The sequence below is a fragment of the Leishmania infantum genome, chromosome 26 (genome assembly GCF_000002875.2).
Source record: "Leishmania infantum JPCM5 genome chromosome 26".
Lineage (NCBI taxonomy): Eukaryota > Euglenozoa > Kinetoplastea > Trypanosomatida > Trypanosomatidae > Leishmania > Leishmania infantum.
Window position 1 is genome coordinate 870,964 of NC_009410.2, and position 19,471 is coordinate 890,434.

Genomic DNA, 19,471 nt, shown 5'->3' on the forward strand with positions numbered 1-19,471 from the left:
GGACACAGCAAGTGCGGCGCCAGACTTATCTGCGAAGTGCGTTATTCAATTTGTTTTCTCTCCGAGCCATGCGGGGTCGCACGCTGACGCTGTTGGTTCGCGATGCGCTGAACGCGGGCAGCTCCATGACTTTGGGCAGCAAGGGCATGCGCCCCTCTCCAGAGGCACATCGGCGACGAATGCCGTGGACGGCAGCTAAGGAGTACGTGCCCGGCGTCGTCTTGAACAGCAAGGAAAAGCTCGTATTGGATGGGACGCAGCTGGTGGAGCTCGACCACATCGATCGCGCCTCGCAGGTGGACCCGCTTGAGGTGCTGAAGGCCGCCGTGGCAACACGCGCCTACAACACTTCTACCGGCTTCAACATCTTCCAGCTCGCCTCGCAGACGCGCTTCCACGGCCGTGGACAGAAATTCTTTCGCGAGGAGTGGCGGCAGGGCACTTACGAGAAGTACGTTACTTTAGCCGCCATCGACTTTGATCGAGAGGGCAGCAAAGGCACGGCGTACGGCTACATCACATTCCATGGCGAGTCCACCACCCGACCTGTTGAGATCCACTACGCCGACACACCGGGTTGGCAGATGGACTACGACGAAGCCGCCGCTGTCCCGTTCGACGCTGCCGTGCCACCGCCGCCGAGCATCGGCACGGAAGTCCCGGTAGATCCCTCCACGTACAGGCTAAAGGCATACCCCTTTTACGATGCACCAAACCCGCCGGAGTTTGTAGAGCGGCTTCTCAAGGATCGCGGCGTGTTGCCAGACCTGCCAATGGACGCCTCGGCACCCGCAGAAAACGCTGCGGCCGCCTCAGCAGACGGCGCACGCGCGGACGGTTCGCATCACTACGAGCCGAGGGGCAGCGTTTAAGGCGCGCACAGGGGAAGAACGCTGTGCCGCCATTCGGCCTTTCCCACCCCTCCTCTGACCTCTGCCCAGCTCAGCACTTCGTCCTCGTACTTCCGTGTTATGGCATGCCATCATCAGCGGCAGGGGCTGTGGGCTCCATTGCTGTTGGTTGCCTCACAAGGGTGTTGGTTTCCCTGGTCCACGAGAGGAGGGGCAGTCGCCCGGCGCACATTGCCCCCCCCCCCCCCCCCCACCACCCACCACCCGCAGATACGAACAGAAGATTGCAGCGTCCTTTGCGTTCTCTCGATCACGCTGGAAGGACCACCTTGTCATCATAGTGTCTTTGCCCTCATGTGCGGTGCTTCTTTTTTGACTTGTGTGTTGTTCCGTTAAATGGCGAGGGCTTCGGTGGGCGGTGCTGCACGCCTGACATGAGTCTGACGAACAGACATTTCCGGTTTGGGAAGGAAAGGGGAAGGAGTTAGTCGTCATCTGGGTCGTTGTGCGTACGTGCCGCATGTGAAGGCGAAAGAGTGCGTTAGTCTGTCTGTAACGGATGTGGTCGTGGAGGTGGAAATGGAGGGCGATGAGTGACACGCTGTGGTGTAAGTAGGTCCCCTTCCATGCATGCTCCAACGTTTGTGTGTGTGTGTGTCTGGGTAGTGCGTCGCACTCGCGGCAACTCACTTGCGCCCACGCGCACACGTAGGCAGGTCCGCTGCATGCTACGCTACCTCATTCACAAAGCAACAGAAACGCAACGAATCCGCGCGGTCACCCGCATCGTGCAGCGCCCGCTCCGCCCTTCCACCGAACCTCGTCGTTGCGTGTGTGAGACGAGCGCTCTTTTCGTCTCATTTCCTGCGCTGTCGCGGTGCGGTGCCCTACTGTCCATTGCCGCGGCGTACTGCACCGCAGCGAAGAGGATGCGCAACTGTATGCATGTGCAAAGTCAGCTATGACGGTGGTAACGACACCTTTCGCGCACACTCCCGCTCCCTCTCTGCGCCACCATGCCGGCGCGCATCTGTGCATCGCGACACCCCCATTCCCTCGCGCCTGCATACTCCGCTCTCTCCTTCCCAACCACGCACACATACACCTGCTACCAGATGCCCACATCCGCTTCTGTATTCCGTCCATATGCTCGCATGGCACGTCACACATAGCGCCCGCAGGGACGCGCACACTCCCTCGTACACGATACTCACGTCAACTCCCTCTGCCATCACTCGCTTAAACATCTGCTACACACTAACTCAAGCATACCACCCGATTCCCCGCCACCACTCAGGGCACTGTCTCAAGCCTGTGACTCGGGTTTCGGGGTCGGCGACGAGCCCGTTCAAACTGCGTGATGTTTCAGCGACGTGGCCCGAGGCCAAACGACGCCATCCACAGCGAGTGCCACAGCAACCTGCGCATGGCAAGCGTGCCGCACACCTTCACCGGCAAGTCTGCGGAGTTTTGCCGCCTTTTGGTGGCTAAGCATGGCGCGCTGTCCCGCGCTGGCGTGCGTCATGCGCCACGGCGGCAGCGCGCTCCCGGGGCGGTGTTTCCCCGGCCGCCTCGCCGCGCCGCCCATTCCTTTCGCGGGCGGCGGCCCGTTCGCCGCAGGGCCACCCCTGGCCCCCCCGCGCGCGCGGGGGTGGCGGGCCCTTCTGGGCCCTCGCCAGCCCCGCAAAGGGGGGGGGGGCGCCGCTTCCGTCCGGCCGCACCGGCTTTCTCGCCGCGGGGGCTGCCAAAGACCAAGGGCGGCGCCCCCCCCCCCGAAACATCCCCCCTGACACCCCCATGGACCCTCCCCCCTTCTCCTCCAAATTCTCAGTTTTCACCGAAGCAACAATTACAACTTCCAAAAGAAAACACTACCATCAACGCTTTTTTCTTGCCCAAAATGGCGTCTGTTCTGCCCGTGACTCTTTGCCAAATGGCTGTCACGCGTGAAAAGGCAGCCAATATCAAAAAGGCTGTCACGATGATCACTGAAGCTGCGAAGCGGGGCAGCAAGTTGGCTGTCTTACCCGAGTGCTTCAACTGCCCGTATGGCACCAAGTATTTCGACGAGTACTCTGAGGCCCTTGCGCCAGGCAATGAAACATTTGATGCGATATCCCAGTGCGCCAAGGAAAACAGCATCTGGATCGTTGCAGGTAGCATTCCCGAAAAGTCAGCTGATGGAAAACTATTCAATTCGAGCATGACGTTTGGATCGGATGGTGCGCTGAAACACGTGCACCGCAAGGTGCATCTGTTCCGCATCAACACGGATACCGTCCGCTTCGACGAGGGCGAAGTGCTCAGTGCTGGAAATGATGCCACTGCCATTTCGCTGGACGAGCACACAAAGTTTGGTGTTGCTATTTGCTTCGATATCCGATACCCCTTCCTGGCGTGGAAATACACTGAACAAGGAACCTCCTTTATTGTGTACCCCGGTGCCTTTAACATGGTGACCGGCCCGATGCACTGGCAGCTGGCAGCGCGCGCTCGCGCTGTGGACAATCAGCAGTATGTTTTCTTGTGTTCCCCTGCCCGCGATACCTCCGCGGAGTACGTGGCATGGGGGCACTCCATGGTGGTAGATCCCTTTGGGAATGTTCTCTCGGAGCTGGATGAGAAGGAGGGGTTTGTTGATTGGAAGGTAGACCTCAGTGTCATTCAAGATATGCGCAACCGAGTTCCCATCCTGAAAGGCGTGCGTGATGACCTCTATACCCTGCATTGGAAGAAGTAGTCGCTACATATTTTTGCTGTTTTCCTTTGCTTAATTGTAGTATAAGGTGCTCCTCTCAGTACTCTTGTATCGTCTCTTTTTCTTTTCTCCTTGCACTTAATTGTGTATCCCTTACACGCATTCTTATGTGTGCGATCGATTCGCACTAAAAAAAAACTGAAAAAGATGGACCCTTTGTATTTGAATTAGTGAGATGCAAAACAACAAAAAGAGAATCTAGCGTGCAGAGTGAGTGAGCACCGTAAGGCTTATCCACAGTCTACACGCACAGTCAGGGTAAAATTGAGTATTCATGCCTTCTTTCTGTACGTCACTTGCACATCTTTGAGTGAGGAGCGCTAAAGTGAAGGTTGAAAGTCGATTTCGGCATGTAGGCGTTTGCCCTGGTCTAAACGATCCTCCTTTTGCTTCCAGTTTTGGTTGACCGACCCACCCTTTTCTATACACACACATGCATTCTTGCGCTTCTGCAGCGCTCCAACAGCTTTCTTGGATGCATGTGAAAAATAAAGCCGCTAGTCATGCTTCGATGCGCACAGCACTTGGCGCTTTCGTGCGCGTTATCCACTCGCCGAAGCACGCACACATTGAACATATTAGACTCCGCCGTTGTGAATCACCCACAGTCCGGCCAACAGTTGGTGCAGCCCGCTGAGGTTATCAAGGAAACAGTGCACCAGAGCAAAGACGAAGATACGCTGAAAAATTGCAGCGTCGACCCAGAGGATGTGAATGTGATGAACAAGAGGGATATTGAGTGTATTGAGCTGCGCAAGCTCCAGTACATGCACTCGCAGCACGGGCCATTTATCGGTTCGCAGACGAAGAACAGCACACCAGATCAAGTAAGCTTCCGCAAGCGTAGACACATCGTTCGAGTTCCTCAACCGGAGGTGGAGTACCGTCCGAACGAAACATCGTTTAGGCGCCTCCCAAAAAACTACATTATCCCCAATGAGTTCGAGCTTCGCGTACTATATCCGATGTCGACAAGCCTAAAGATCGTCGAAGGAAAAGCTGACTGCGTCGATCACAGTGCATTCAGCATTGACGAAGATCCATCGCCCATCGCGTACAGTATGATAGCGCCGCCAGATTGGAAGCCGGATGTGGAGCACCCATACATGGTTGTGCTCCCCGATCACCGCGGTATTCCGCGTGACTTTGAGGATGTGTGCGCCAACTTTTTCGAGCGCCCCACTCATTACGAATTGATGGCGCAGCAAAGGTGGGTTATTCTGTCCCCCGTTGTGAACCTTCGACATAATATGCATGTTCCTGTGGAGGGGGTGGTGGCGAGATTCTGCGATTGGGTGAAGGACAACTTCCGCGTCGAAAATGGGAAGGTGCATCTTTTCGGCAAAGGCAACGGTGGCTATGTTGCATTGCGAACCGTGCTGGAGCACAAAGACGTAGCCCTTAGTGTCACCGCCATTCTAGGCCGCAGCGGCTCACCTTTTAGGCCACTCGATCGAGCACAAGATAAGGTGAAGAGCTATAATGGTGTTCACAGTCTTGTGTATGTGCCCGGGCTGCTGAGGAAGCAAGACTGGTACTACAAGTTCAAGTTCATGCTGGACATGGCACGGGTGCGCCCACCTCTTAGGAATATTCATTTTGCTGATGTACGGGACCATCAAGTGTACTACGCCATTAATCCACAGGAGTTTTGGAACTATATGCAGTATTTTCGCAAGTACAACATACGGATGATTACAGAGAGTGGCTATTCCATTTAGCGTCTACAGACTATACACCAAGCGAGCGAGAGTTTTTTTTTTTGGGAAACATCATCTTTTATCGTTTTTTTTTTTCACCGTTGCATGTGTGTCGAGGCCGAGAGTTTATGATGCGGGAATCATGGTTTTTTTTTTTGGATGTACTGCATTACCTTAGCGCAACGTGTTCTCCACGTTTTTTGCAGTGTTTGCCACCTTTTTTCAGCTTTTCAATGCTTGCAAACAGACACCGAAAACAAAATAGTAAATATATACGAGACCACTACGCATCTCTTATTCTTCGGATCGCGGTACACATGGGAGTGTGGTCCAGCTTCTCCCTCACAGGCACCGCTGCGTTAGTTGGGTGGCCGGCAGCTTTCAAGCAACACGCGACTCTTCTGATCTCATTCTAACTGCTTCACCAACTGCTGTGGCCTTTCAATCCGTGAGGATCTTTTCTTTCGTCATCTTCCCTCACGCTTGGACTTTGACGCGCGTGCGAGATGTTCTGGCGTGCGTGTACGCACCCTCATTATTCCTTTCCTGATCATTTTATTATTATTCACTGAGCAGCCGCTGCTATAGAGATCTTCGCAGGTGAAGAAGGCAACAAGAACAAGCACGCTGCTTGTTCCTTCTCCCATTTTTTTTCGTGCTGCTTGTCGGTTATCACGTGCACTTGATCAGGCAGCAATATCGCGAAGGCTGAGAGAAGCCCAGCAACGTCTGAGAGAAGACGCAAACACATAGACTGTACACTGTTCATAGAACCATGATGGGCTACGAGGGTCGCTGCGTCCTTCTGGACGACGCCGACGAATGGGTGAATATTCCATTTGTGGTACGCGAGTTTATGAAACAGCTCAATGACGAAGCGCAAGCATCCCGTGCCGTGGTGGAGATGCTACGTCAAGAGCAGAAAGAGACAAATCTGCTACTCCGTCGAGTGATGCAAAAGCAGGCGGATCTGGAAATTGACAACGCACGTAACATAATGTCACTGAATCACCACGCTTCAAGAGTTGCCCACGACTCCACAGAGAAGCGGCACACAGAGCAGATTCACTCTCTTCGGAAAAAGGCAGAAAAACTTGACGAAAAGATGCAGCATCTTTCTGCACATGTTGAAGAGCTATCGAAGTCAGCCCTCTTCTCCATCAGTACCGGCAGCGCCTTTGATGAGTTGAAAGGACTTGTCACTTGTCTGACCACTAAGGCGGAGACAACGGAGAGACTACTCAAAGATCACGTCGACGCTTGTACAGTGGGCCGGAGATCCACTGAATCACTGGTTGACTCAGCGGCGTTGGCGGCTGTCACAGACGTGCAGAAAACGCTCAAGAGTGAGCTGGACGTCTACAGTACACAGCAAAGAAGCTTGGAGAAGAGCATCGGGCTTCTCCGAGAAGCTTCCAGTTCTCAAAAGGAGGAAAGTAGCAGAATTCGCGGCATGTGCGAGGAGTTATCGCAGATTGTTGAGGCGGATCAAAAGGCGAGCAGAGAACGTTTCACATCATGCTTTAATACGGTGGAGAAGCTCGAGTGTTTGTGCGTCGCGCAGCACGCCGAGCTGGAGTTGCGTATGAAGCGAGCAGAGGATACCTGTCTTGGGAGCGAGTCCAGATCACGAGAGGAAGCGAAATCTCTCTATGCTGAGCTTCGAGGTCTTGTCAAGGAGGACCAGGCTGAAACGCGGCAGCGCTATCACGAATTGGCAGAGGAGTTGCGCACGGTAAAGGAACAGCAGCGGCGCCTGACGGAGCAGCTGGCAACTGCAAACCACGAGGCGGAGGCTCTCACGCAGCGTGCCGTGAAGCAGATGAAAGACATTTCTGTGCGTCTTGATAGTGTGGAAACGGAGGTGGAGCAGCTTGGTTCCACCTTGGTGGCTCGCCGCGACCATCAGGAGCAGCGACAGACGCAGGACGCGCTTGAAGCAATCAGGACCTCGTTAGCAGACACCGTGGCGACCTTTCAGGCACAGGTGCAGCAGCTCGCCACTTCCGTCAAGACTATGCGGGCGGAGCAAATGGAAGATAATGATTGGCTGCATAACGAGCTGGGCCGCATCGGCACAATGGTGGGCTACGCATCACAGCAGCGCGAAAAGCAGGAGCGGCAAGTGACATCCTTGTGCGAAATTGTGCATAATCTCTCGGTCGCTGTGGAGGGGCTTCAGAAGGGGTGCGGCGTCACTGTGGTACCCCCTCCAGCGCCCGCTGCTTCACCAGCGCAGGCGAACACACCAGAGAGCTGCACAAGCATTGAGATTCCAGCGGCGTGGGAAACATGGCGGTCGACCTTTGTGAAAGATGTGGAGGAGAGGATCACGGCGGCGGTGTCACCGAACTCACAGCCGCACGCGTCGCCACCTGTACTTGAGCGCGTGTCTCAGCAGCTGAACGAGCTGACTGCGAAGGTAGACGGCGGCGCCAAGTATACACAGGCCATCGTGTCGCAGCAGATGGATCAGATGCGGAGCACAGTGAGAGATGAGGTGACGCATCAGCTGCAGTCGCACGCAGCATTGCGCGAAGTGACGCCAGCGTTGGTAGAGGTGGAGGCTGTGAAGCGCCGCGTGGCGGGGATCGAGCTAGGCCTGCAGACGCTGTCAACACGCGCCGACCGATGGTGCACGGACACTGAAGCCGGAAGCCTTTCCCCCACGAACCCCGTGCTTCAGCGTGTTCTCCTGGTCGAGGAGGCGATAGACGGCTTCAAGCGTCGGCTACTGGAGCTCGGCGAGCACGTGATGAGTGTTGACCAGCGGAGCAGCCAACTTGCCTGCGGGGCCCATGAGATGGAAGCACAACTGCACGACCAGCAGCGCATGACGCTCAAGCTGGGCACTGATCTGACGGCGGCGCTGGAGGGCCTGCTGCACACGGAGCAGTCTCTTTCCCGTCACCAAAACTCGACAACACTGCAGCTGTCGGAGGTGCACACGCAGCTGGAAAAGTGGAAGCGTGATGCCGCAGCGGCACCAACTGCAGCTGCGCCGTCTGTCGAGTCACCATCGAGTGTGCAAAATGGCGCTGCTGCTGCTTTTGGAATGAACGCCGATGTCTCTCGCAGGAGCCTGAGCGCCAGTGTTGCCCGATTGACGGAAACGGTAGATCACCTTTCCGCGCAGGTGACTCGAATAGAGACAGAGACACTACAAGCGCTGCACGCCGATCTTGAAGCAGTGCGAGGCGAGTGTGCTGCTGCTACTGCGCGGCAAAGCAGGAGGGACGGCGTGTCTTCGCCCGCTTGCGACGCGCTACACAGAGAGGCGGTGCGCGCCGCCTACGAAGAGCTCCATCGCCGCCTTGACGCTGAGGAGTCGTCACGCCGTGAGGCGGCGGCGGCGGCGCTCTGCACAGTGGAGGAACGGCTGCTCGCCATTGAGAGAGATGTTTCGGAGCTACTCTCCTCTCCTCCTAACAGAGGGTCCCCACCAGCCGGTGACGCAGACTCGGCTGCCACCGCGGCAGCCGTGAAACACTGCGTTGATGAACTGGCGCGGTGCCATGAGCGACTCGACGTAGTCCAGCAGCAGCTTAATAGCAATGCGTGCCGCTGCTCCAGTGGTGTTCCGCGCGTCCGTGAAGTGGAGAGAGATGCTCACCACCAGGATGTGCATCGGCTGCAGCAGCAGCTGGGGCGGTTGCAGGAGGACATGCACGCTTTTGTGACGTCTCAGCTGCGCACAGAGATGCGTGAGGCAGAGCCGGCCTTGGTTGAGGCTGCCGCGACCGCTGCCGTCCTCCGTTGCCAGGACGTGCTGAAGGCTGCTGCTGAATCCAGCGCCACTGCGGTAGATGCACACGCCAACACAGAGAGCTTAGCGGCGCTGCAAGCTGCCGTGGAGGAGGTGCAGCACACCCTCGAAGAGCGCATCTCGACTCTGCTCGAGGGCTACGACCGCGTCGAGAGCATGGAGAAGTCACTTCGTGCTACTGCTGACGACCTCAGCGCACTGGAGAAGGCGCAGTCGGAGCTGCGCAGCGAGCTGGAAAGGGCCCAATCGGCACACCAGGCGCACCAGCGAGACTTCTCGCTCCAACTCGAGACTATCGTGAGCGGCATGGAGACAAAGATCGACGAACTGCGCGCTAACGTGAAGGGGTCGGCCGTCGTAGCAACGACCGAATCGTTCGAGGCGGGCGACCGCGCACAGAAGCCCTCCGACGATACTAAAGCGGCCTGGGTAGCGGAGGTGGTCGACTCGATGCACGCCACCTACTACCCACGGGCACTTCTCGAGGAGCGATTGGAGAACATATGGTCCTCGATGATTGGCCTCCTCGCACGCAAGGAGGATGTCAGCGCTGTGCACGACAAGCTCAACGGCCTTCATCAGCTCATTCAGGAGGAGATGCAGATCGAAGTGCAGCGGCTCGAGGAGGAGCTGGCGAATCAGCTGGCAGAGAAGGTGAGCTTGGCGAACTTGCAAGACATATTGGAGCACCACATCGCTGGCTCAGACGCCGACTCCGACCATGCCGTCATGTGAGCAGGATGCGAACGAGGATGCATTCAGTGCGTGCATAAGAGAGAAGGGGTGACAGCTGTATGGACTGAGAGACAAAGTCCTGTGCACATGAGCGGACCTGCAGGCGCCTTGTCGGCGTTATTGCGCCTTGCCTCTTCCTCTTCCTCTCTCAGCGTCTGCGTGTGTGTGTGTGGTGGTCGCCCTTGAGATTTGACATGTGCCTGCTTACCCCCTCTCCCTCTCCCTCTCCCTCTCCCATGAGTAGTACAGAGGCGCATTTTTGTTTTGTATGTCGGCATGTGCTCGTGGAGTTGAGGGGCGGCCGACGCACGCCAGGACACGGCCGCTACCACCGCGGTCGAATTGCTTGTGCTGCGTGTCTCTTCCTTCTCCTTTACTCTCGCTGCCATGGTCGTGATTTGATTTCGTTTCTGCGTGTGTGCTGGCTGCCCACTGTACATCGTTTGCCAGCTACTGCTCACCTACCGCCTCGTTCTACTACTGCGAGTGCTGCCGTTGCCTCTGCCTGCGCCATCAAGATAAAACATTACTGCGCTGTGTGTCGGTCTCTTTCTCTCGTCCTCCTCGGGGTGCAGAGAGGGAGAAGACGAGGTGGCGAGAAGGGCCGCCGTTGAGCTTGCTCCATCGGACGCCGCTCCCTCTCCCCTTCTCCGCCGACCCTTTTTTTTGCCACAGTGATCTTGTCCATCGATGAGGGAGGGGGCGGGGACAATGAGACGCACTGAGGGATGCAGACCACTGGTAAGGTGGCACTCCTGGCTTTCACTGATCGCATGACGCTCCCGTCCTGTGCCAGTGCATTCGCGTCTGTGTGCGTCTTCACAGAGCTGCGACGCCGTCTCCCGTCTCTCCCTCCTTTCCTTCTCTCCGAATGGCACAACCATGCATCGCACGCGGTGTGGTGGCCGCGTGCATGAATGCCCCTCTCCCTCCTTTCCAAAAGGCCTGTCTCCTTTTTACTGTTGTTCCTCCGCTTTTACGTGGGCGGTCCTCATGCAGCTGCGTGGATCATTCAAGCCCCCCCACCTCCCCGGACCACCATCAACTTGTCTTGGCACGTGTGTGTGTGTGTGGGTGCCTGCGTGCTGGAGGGTTTCAGCAGACATCATCAACGGCGACTACCTCACCTACGCATTTACCTAACCCCCTCTCAGTCCTTCCCACTCCACTGCGTCACGAGCCAGTGTGGGTGAGCCATCCGTACAAGCCGCCACCCCTCTTTTTTTTCTTACGGCAGTGATAGAGACGATGCTTGGACGCCGTGTTTTTGGCAGCACGGCCATCCCGCGCTGCATGTACACGCGGCTGCACATCAGCTCGCCGGCGCAGGCGGCTCGCATGCTACCCGTGCTTGTGCCGCTGACGCCGTCACTGTCGAATTCTATCGGCGGTATGATGAACGCTGTCGCGCAGGGCTCGCTAGAGTCGATGCCAACGTTAGAAGTTGGAGAGCAGGACCCTGCGTCGCTCAAGGCCCTTCTGGAGAGTATTTCTCCGCTGCAGCTGGGGGTTTCACGATTGTTCGAATTATGGGGCATTTTCCGTGTAAACGTGATGGTAAACACGATATTGGGAAGGTCAGCTGCGATGCTTCACTGCTGCTGCTGCTGATGGTGCCACGATGTGTATCTGTGCTTGAGAAGAACGCAGCAACAACAAAGGACAGCACTCGACGCGCGCGCTTATGTAGGTGCGACTACGCGAGGTGTCAGTGGGCTGATCGGCTATGGACGCAGCCGCTCTCTCTTCGTTTCTTCGGGTTTCGCTATATGTTAAACGCATTGTCTTTCTGACGTCTCTATCTTTCTCTCGTTCCGTTTTGCATCCCTCTGCATCCACCTGTCTGTCCCGTCCTGTCCCGTCCCGGTCCCGCCCCCTTTCTCTCCTTCTTCGCCCCTCCTGCTCTCTCTCTGTCGATTCGGGGCTCGCTAACGCACGCCTCCGTGTGATGTACCTTATCAAGCGTTGCGAGGTGCGTCGGTGCCTGCTGCGACACAAGAGGGAGAGAGACGGAGACGAGAGGGAGGCCCGCTCCGCTCCAGCGGATCTCCTGACTGACGGCGTACGAGTTAATGCGCGCGTGTGTGTGCGCGCTGCATCAGGAGGGAGGAAGACTAGAGGAATCGTAGTCAAGAGAGAGAAGGGGATGGGTGGTCGTGGCAGATGGCAGGGTGTACGCGACTGAGAGTGGAGTTGACGTGAATGAGGTCACAGATTCATCTTTCCTTTTATCTTTTTTTTGTTCTGTCTTTGTGTTGTGCTCTTTTCTGTGTTGGGTTCTTTGTTGATGCTGCCCGTGTGTTTGCGTTCATGTGTGTGCGTGTATCTGTCTGCCTTGGTCATTCAACTAACTCTGCCGTGCTTCTTTCGTGTGTATGTATGTGTGTGTGTGGTTCTCGCCTCTACTGAGGGTAACTGTCCGCCTCCTTTTTTGAGCTGAAGCAATAACCTCAGAAGAGAGAAGCGCGATGGATGACAACAACAGCCGGGATGGGTGGGAGAGGAAGAGGAGGTCCGAAATGTGCTCTGACCCTGCCTACATGAAGAGATGCTAAGCGTTCCTTGGAAGTCTCTTTTCGAAGGCTTTGCTAGTGTGCTTGGCAGAGAACTACAGGGCTTCAGAAGAGGAGGGTGGAGGGTGGAGTGGGCTGCATCAGCCGCGGCGGCCTTCCCTCACCTTTTTTCACATTTTTCTTACTGTAAGCCCTGCACCCCTCACGCTTCTTCCCTTCCTCCATCTCCACGGCGCCGTGTGCACCTGTGCCTGTTCCAAGCGAACAACTGACGGAATTGGGAAGTGCATGTGCGCTTGTGTGTGCATGTGCACAACCCGCGCATGTACCTCTCTGTATGCCGACTCTCTATCATCCTTCCTCGTCACATTCTTCGTCTTTGTGTGTTGTTGTCTTCTCCATCACCGCTCCCCCTCCCTCCTCTCACTCTCTCGGTTTCCGCCGTGGTAGCGTGGTCGCCATACTGCTACTCGTCCTGCTGCTGCTGCTATCCTTGGTGGCCGAGGTGCAGGGTGATCCCAAAGCCTAGAGAGCACACACACACACACACATGCACACACCTTCTTCCCTCTCGCCGCTCCTCGCCCCTCCCCCCGCCCACAACCATTCCGCTTCTTCTGATGCGTTGATGCTCGCGTTTGCTCGTTCCTTGTGTTGTGCAAGCTTTAGAAACAGCCACGCGCCTTCTATATATTATTAGCACCCGTTTCTCTCCCCCCGAATTCAGGGCACCGTGGCGGCGTGCTAGACCGCGCCCAGATAGAGATAGACGCACACGCCGCGCGAGCACCGCAGCATACGGTAGTCTGACACGTGGCATTCCCGTCTCTGCCTTTTCGTCTTTCTTCTCTTCTGCAGGAGGTGCCGCTGCATTCTTTGAAGGCGGGGCAACTGTGAGTCGAATGCCCAACCCACACTGCGGCAACGAAAAGGCGGCGGCCTTTGTCAACTACTACGCCTCCCCGAGCATGGTGAACAGCTCCGTCAATCGGCTCTACTATGGCGGCCTGGAGCGCAAGAAGCGGGCAGAGGCACGTGCGATGGAGGAGGCGTACCCCCCAACCCTGTCAGCTCGCCGCTCCCCCGCGCAGCTGGAGGCGTACCTGAACAACTGCGTGCAAGGCGAGTTGCTGCGCCGACAGCAGCACAGGGCGGCGCTGCAGCAGGAGCTGTACCCGGACGCCGAGGAGACGCCGCGCTTCCTCTCCAGCAAGGAGATGACACATCACATCCACCACGTATACGACGAACCGCTGAAGGTGCGCCGGGCACGGGAGGCAGAGCTGCGCCGCATCTTCGGCACTGACAAGGACGCCGAGAAGGTCAAGAAGGAGACGGTTTACCAGTACCACCGTCTACCAGCGTCCTCTGCGCGCGCGATCACAGAGTCATCACCGAGGTCGGCCCCTTCGGCTTCTGGTAGCAACCGCGGCAACGTGGACGTCGACACAGTTGCCAACTACTGCAAGCAGCTAGAGAAAGGGTGGCGACCGCCGTCGGTGTCGGTCGACCACGACGACAATCGGCGCCTGCTCGTGTCTCAGTACGACTACTACGCCGACCCTCGCAAGTACACGGAATTGACGTTGAGGCCGCGGCCGCTGACGGCGAAGGAGCGGACAGCACTGCGGTCGCGGCTGGAGCTGCTGGCCCGCCCGACTCGCGTGAATCCGCCTGTGGTGCCGAATGAGGAGCAGGACGGCCCGCCGCCGTTCCGTGTGAGCCGCAAGATTCGTTACAACGACTGAAAGAAGCACGTCTTTGCATGTGTGTGTGTGAGTGTTGTGCACCCACTGTGGCGGTCGCTTGCATTCACGTCCTGTGTCGGTGCGTTCTCTCTTTATGTGTGCGTGTCTCTGCCGAGCGAACACGGAGGAGTAAAGACTCACGAGAACCGAAGACAACGCTAAATGAAGGAGGAGCAAGGAAGGAACGTGAGCGGATGCGGCGAAGAGGCCCAGTGAACTGAGCGGTACGGCGCGGTGAGGCAGAGAAGCATTGGAGTCGAGTGGTGACAGGGAGACGACAGGACAACGTAGTGCGAGGCAAGCGCATCCTCGTCTTCCTTCTCTCTTTCTCTCTCCTTCGTTTCTTCATCCTTGTCACTGAACAATGCAGACGAGATCGGGGCAAGGAGGTGGATGGTGGAGAGGGTGGAGCCCGTCTCCGAGAGGGTTCCCTATTGTGCTTCCTCCCCCTGGTGCTCGTGTCGACTTGACAAAATGGGTAGCCGCAACAGAGGCGTACGCACGTCCCTGTACCCCCTTCCCCCCTCTGCTGTGCTACTCCCCATAGCTTTTCTATTCCCTCCTCTCCCCCACTAACCGAGTCGCTCCTCTTGTCTTCCTGACTTGCCTTTCCCATTATGCGTGCCCTCACGTACACACACACACACACGCACGAACGCACACATACGCTCACACCTCCACTACTGCCCACCTCACCACACTCTCTCTTCTCCGGCTGAAGTGAACGGCTCTGAGTGCATCCTCGCGGAAACAACAGCAAGAGGTGCGCGCGTATGTTGTATGTGGCCACGGAAGGCAGTCGGTGGAAATTAAAGCAATACGACGCGCGCGACGTGACTGCAGTTCCTTCAAGAAAAGTTGCCCCCCCCCCCCCTTCCCCAACAGAGACCAGCGTGGGTCTCGTGGCTTTGTCGTGGTGCGCATGTGAAGAGCAACAGTGGCCACCACCTCACGTGTTTCCTGCCTTCGGCATCTCATACGCACCCAGCGCATTCAACCATTCCATACGCACACGTAAGCACGATCAATCATCTCTCTCTACTTCTGCCTCTCGCACATGCCATCTCGCGTGACGATCCGCTGCTTGGCGGCCTACACCGGTGATGCCGAGGAGGCCGGCGGCGGACTCGTGCCGCTGTTTGTAGGTCGAGAGGACGGCACAGTGGAGCGCTATGACGACATGAAGGATGCCGAGCTCGGGATTCCGACGGTGTCTTTCTACGCTCATCGCAGGGCGGTCACAGCCATCATAGCTGTCTCAGCCGCTGAGCTGTGCACATGCTCCTTGGACGGCACCGTGAAGTGGTGGACGCTGGAGGAGGTCGAGGACGCTGCGTCGTCGCCGTCCACCGGCAGGTTTAGGGTGCGGGCGACGCTTGTGAAGACGAGCACTTTACCCTTCGCAGTGCGTACCATGATCCAGGATGGCGGCGAAAGCGCTGCAGCCGGCCAACAGCGGCTTTTCCTCGGCGGCGAGAACGGCTCTCTCACGTTGATGGAGGGCGATCGCCGGTCCAGCTGGCCGGCGCACAACGGTGGCGCCCTGACGGCGATTGCAGTGGACTGGAATAACAGCGGCACCGTCCTCACCGGCGGCACAGACGGGCTCATCTACGTGTGGGATATGGAGTCTGGCCGTCCGGTCTGTGAGCTGCGTGGGCACACAGGCGCCATCACTGCACTGTTCGTGGTACCGGTTCCGTCCAGCATCCCGGTGGTGCGGTCGAAGCGCGCCCCTGCCAATCCCGCCTCGTTCGGCTCCTCCAACGCATTGCCGCCAGCATCGGAGAAGAAAGATGTACTTGTCTACGCGGACGCCGAAGACGGCGGCAGTGGCGACGGTGCAAGCTGCCTTGTATCGTGCTCCGAAGACGGCACGTTGAAGGTGTGGCTGCTGCCTGATCTGCAGGAGGCCGCCGCGGAGGCGGACTTGATGGAGAAAGAGCAGCAAGAAGAGCAGCAGCGCAAGGACTCAGAGCGGTCCTCCAGCAAACAGCGTCGTAGCGTCTGCATTGTCTTCCAAGAGCTGGATCCGGCCAGGCTGATGGCCGAGGAGGTGATGGAGGAAACTGTGGGAGTGGCAGCCGCTGCCGAGAGCGACGCCGACGGTGCTGCTGTTGTCGCTGCCGCCACGGATGCCGCTGGAGAAGAGGCGGCCGTCGACGCTGCCAGCTCTCCGACGGCCGCAAGCAGCCCCCCGCAATCTGAGGTCTTCGACGCCAAGCTGCGTTTCCTTCAGCAGCAGGCAAAGGGAACAGCATGGAAGTCTGCCCTCAAGGCGCCGGAGCGCCGCCCCGTCCCGTTCCAGAGCGCCCTCGGCACGGTGGAGTTGCCGCACACTCCCTTATCATGCTCCGGTGCGTCATCTGGCTTGGATGGAGATGAAGGTGGCTCTGCGTCGCTGGTCTTCATCGGCGCGGCGCAGGGCCACGTGTACGGCCTTAAGGACCGCCTGCTTGTGAAGGAGGTATGCCGGTACACTGCACACAACTTCCAGAAAGTGCAGCAGGCGGTGCGCAGTGTGCAGCGGACGCTGAAGGACGGCGTGAAGGTGTACACCAAGGCCGCTGCAGCCACGATGAAAGCGATGGAGGCAAAGGAGCTGAAGGTGGCGGCGAAGGCGCGCCAGGCTCAGCGGGCAAAGGAGAAGGCTGCCAAGCAAAAGGCGGCCGAAGAACGCCGTGCGGCCCGACGCACCGCTGCGGCCGAGGAGCGCTCGGACAACGAAGACTACGACGATGAGGACGAAGCGGAGGAGGAGGCGTCTGAGGAGGAGTCGGACATAGACGAGGAGGCGGAGGAGGAGGAGGCGGAGAGGCCCGGGGACGCCGGCGAGGCCGCAGACGGAGAGGACCATGGTGCCGAGGGTACGGCATTCGCCGCCGCCGCGGAGCCCAGGCCACCTCGTCGACCGGCTTCGTGGAAGAAGCTGACGGAGGAGCAGCGCGCGTCCCTCGAGGCGTTCTTCGCGGCCCAGGAGAAGGAGCGCGATGAGCGCATCACGGCGCTGCAGAAGGCGGTGGAGGCGCACCTGTTGCAATTGCAGCCGCTCGCCAAGACACCGTACCATCGCTCTCGTGACCAGTTCGCGAACCTGCCGTACACCACGACGGGCTGCGTGCGTGGCGGATCGGCAGTTGCGTCGCTAGCGTCGGCCTCTCTGGTGCCGGGATACGACAAGGTCTATGCCACCCAGTCCAACTCCGTCGCTTCCGTTGCCGTGCAGTTTGGTATAAAAAAGCTATGAGGCAGGCGAGGCTGCGGTCTACGCGGCAGCCTCATCGGCGCCGTGGCGGCGTGTTGTCCGCACCCCAGTCCACGATCTCACTCTTTTCTTTAAAGTGTTCGCATTCGCCCCCCCCCCCCCCACCGTGCCCGGCCCCTTTCACTTGCTGTTGTGGTTGTGGTTTGCACCAGCGATGATGGCGGTGGTGCTGCGGAGGGCACGGCTGGTGTGTGCGCGTGTGTGTGCCTTCGTTCGTCGTGTACATGTATGGGCTTTGCTCCGTTGATGTTTTCCTCCTTTCCCTCGTCTTGATGTACATAGACGCCTACGCGTGGGTGATGATGATGTGTGTGTAAGGGTGCGCGTTGCTGTGGCTTGTCCTCCTCAACTCGCGCAACACACCCACGCACACAGAGGCGCAATCTCTCTCTGTCCTTCTTTGCTGGTGTCTATTAGCGCTCACCGCGCCGCCCCGCGCCGCGCCCTGTTCCAGCACGTTGATGCGCTACTCTTCTCTTTCCTCGCCTTCGCCTGCCCATGTGCGAGCCGCTTGGCTCAAGCGTAGTGAAGGGCACATGAAGTGAAGCAAGCGAAAAGTGAAGGCACGCGAGAGCTGTGGACGCCAGCGAAGCGACCGAGACAACGAAATCGTTGCCGACAGTAGCACAGCAAGGGGACGCGCACAGCTACGACGCCATCCCCCCATTTCCGCGAAACATGCCTCTGAGTAGGCCTTTGTGTTTTGTGTGCCTCTTTCTGTTTCTCTCTTGCTGTGTGGCGCCTGGGTCAGTGCGTGTAGCCGCTCTTGCCGCCTTCACCGCTAAGGAATGAACTCGTCTCCCTCCCACGGTGCACGCTCTCCCGCCCTGTATCTGTCCGCGCGCATGCGTCTGCGCGTGGTGCAACGATCTTGTGGGTGGCTCCATCACTATCCCCATGCGATCTCTCTGTTTTTAGTGTACTGAATGTCTTCTCTTCTCTGCCTCTTTCTCTCTCCTAACGTGCCCCATCTCACCCGCCATTCTCCTCCACCCCCTTCCCCTCTACGGCCCTACCCACCACCCTCTTCTGATACATCACACATCCATACATGTGCGCCAACGTGTGTGCGTGCATCTGTGCCGTCTGCTCGTGCATATATGTGCTTCCCACCACCGCCACTACCTCTTTCTCCTCCCGCGACGTTACAGCAGGGATTTCGCCTCAGCTTCGTTGCTTCTCCGCTCGCTTCACTCGGTTCGAGTTACCTCACCCGGAGCCATGTCCCACCACATGAAGATTAAGGATCTGCGCGAGAAGAGCAAGGATGATCTTCTCAAGACGCTGACGGAGTACAAGAAGGAGCTGTCGCAGCTGCGCGTGGTGCAGCAGACGGGCGGCGCCGAGACCCGCCTGGGCCGCATCCGCCCGATCCGCAAGAGCATTGCTCGCATTCTGACCGTGCTGAACCAGAACGAGCGCAGCAACCTGAAGATGTTCTACGCGGACCGAAAGCTGCGCTGCAAGACGCCGAAGGTGCTGCGCGCGAAGCTGACGCACCGCCGCCGCCTAGCGCTGAAGGAGAACGAGAAGAACCGGAAGACGTCGCGCCAGATGCGCCAGGCACACAAGTTCCCCAAGCGCGTGTACGCCGTCAAGATCTAAAGCGCGCGTGCGAAGCGACACTTTTGGGTGTGCGTGTGTGCAGCGCATCAACGCACAGCAATGGTGATGTGTGCGGTGGAGGCTGACTATCGAGGCTCCCGCCCGATGGGTAGTGAAGAGGTGGATGTGGCTGGCGCGGCGTGTTTCTATGCAGCGTGCGAGGAGGGCGAAAGGGGGATGGGAGGGAGGCGGAGAGGGAGTTGAGGTGGGCGTCTTATCGCTGACGCTGTATCGCCGCCGACCCCTCTTTTTTCCCGCCTTCCTTTCATCTGTGCATTCTCCACTCGCTGCCTCTGCGAACGCCCTCTCCTCCTCTCCCCATCACATGTTCTCTTGCTCGCGTCATGGGCGCGCTCGACACTGCCACACGAGTATTTGCCTCTTGAGGACTGTTTGATGGTTTCGCGGCGTCGACGGAACGGCTGCAGCATCGCTGGTCATACACTCCTTTCCACGGCTTCCCTCGCCCTCTTTTCTTATTTCCTTCTTTTCCATTTCCTTTCACCTTCGCGGCGAAAACGACGATAGAG

The 19,471-nt window shown here is 58.0% G+C and overlaps 8 protein-coding genes across 8 annotated transcripts; all 8 read left to right on the top strand.

The window, feature by feature from the left end:
* Positions 1–68: 68 nt before the first annotated feature.
* LINJ_26_2280 (conserved hypothetical protein) lies at positions 69–872 on the top strand (the record flags this gene model as incomplete). The annotated part of the gene is made up of 1 exon (XM_001470528.1): positions 69–872. One exon carries the CDS (start codon positions 69–71, stop codon positions 870–872), a length of 804 nt encoding a protein of 267 aa, XP_001470565.1.
* Positions 873–2,751: 1,879 nt separating this feature from the next.
* On the top strand, positions 2,752–3,591 carry LINJ_26_2290 (putative nitrilase; the record flags this gene model as incomplete). Its single annotated transcript, XM_001470529.1, has 1 exon — positions 2,752–3,591. The coding sequence occupies one exon, from the start codon at positions 2,752–2,754 to the stop codon at positions 3,589–3,591; it is 840 nt and encodes a 279-aa protein (XP_001470566.1).
* Positions 3,592–4,112: 521 nt separating this feature from the next.
* On the top strand, positions 4,113–5,330 carry LINJ_26_2300 (conserved hypothetical protein; the record flags this gene model as incomplete). Its single annotated transcript, XM_001470530.1, has 1 exon — positions 4,113–5,330. The coding sequence occupies one exon, from the start codon at positions 4,113–4,115 to the stop codon at positions 5,328–5,330; it is 1,218 nt and encodes a 405-aa protein (XP_001470567.1).
* A 754-nt stretch (positions 5,331–6,084) lies between these two features.
* On the top strand, positions 6,085–9,810 carry LINJ_26_2310 (conserved hypothetical protein; the record flags this gene model as incomplete). The annotated part of the gene is made up of 1 exon (XM_001470531.1): positions 6,085–9,810. The coding sequence occupies one exon, from the start codon at positions 6,085–6,087 to the stop codon at positions 9,808–9,810; it is 3,726 nt and encodes a 1,241-aa protein (XP_001470568.1).
* A 1,248-nt stretch (positions 9,811–11,058) lies between these two features.
* LINJ_26_2320 (conserved hypothetical protein) lies at positions 11,059–11,421 on the top strand (the record flags this gene model as incomplete). The annotated part of the gene is made up of 1 exon (XM_001470532.1): positions 11,059–11,421. One exon carries the CDS (start codon positions 11,059–11,061, stop codon positions 11,419–11,421), a length of 363 nt encoding a protein of 120 aa, XP_001470569.1.
* Positions 11,422–13,225: 1,804 nt separating this feature from the next.
* On the top strand, positions 13,226–14,071 carry LINJ_26_2330 (conserved hypothetical protein; the record flags this gene model as incomplete). Its single annotated transcript, XM_001470533.1, has 1 exon — positions 13,226–14,071. One exon carries the CDS (start codon positions 13,226–13,228, stop codon positions 14,069–14,071), a length of 846 nt encoding a protein of 281 aa, XP_001470570.1.
* A 1,057-nt stretch (positions 14,072–15,128) lies between these two features.
* LINJ_26_2340 (conserved hypothetical protein) lies at positions 15,129–17,318 on the top strand (the record flags this gene model as incomplete). The annotated part of the gene is made up of 1 exon (XM_001470534.2): positions 15,129–17,318. The coding sequence occupies one exon, from the start codon at positions 15,129–15,131 to the stop codon at positions 17,316–17,318; it is 2,190 nt and encodes a 729-aa protein (XP_001470571.2).
* A 1,239-nt stretch (positions 17,319–18,557) lies between these two features.
* LINJ_26_2350 (putative 60S ribosomal protein L35) lies at positions 18,558–18,941 on the top strand (the record flags this gene model as incomplete). The annotated part of the gene is made up of 1 exon (XM_001470535.1): positions 18,558–18,941. One exon carries the CDS (start codon positions 18,558–18,560, stop codon positions 18,939–18,941), a length of 384 nt encoding a protein of 127 aa, XP_001470572.1.
* Between the last annotated feature and the right edge of the window lie 530 nt (positions 18,942–19,471).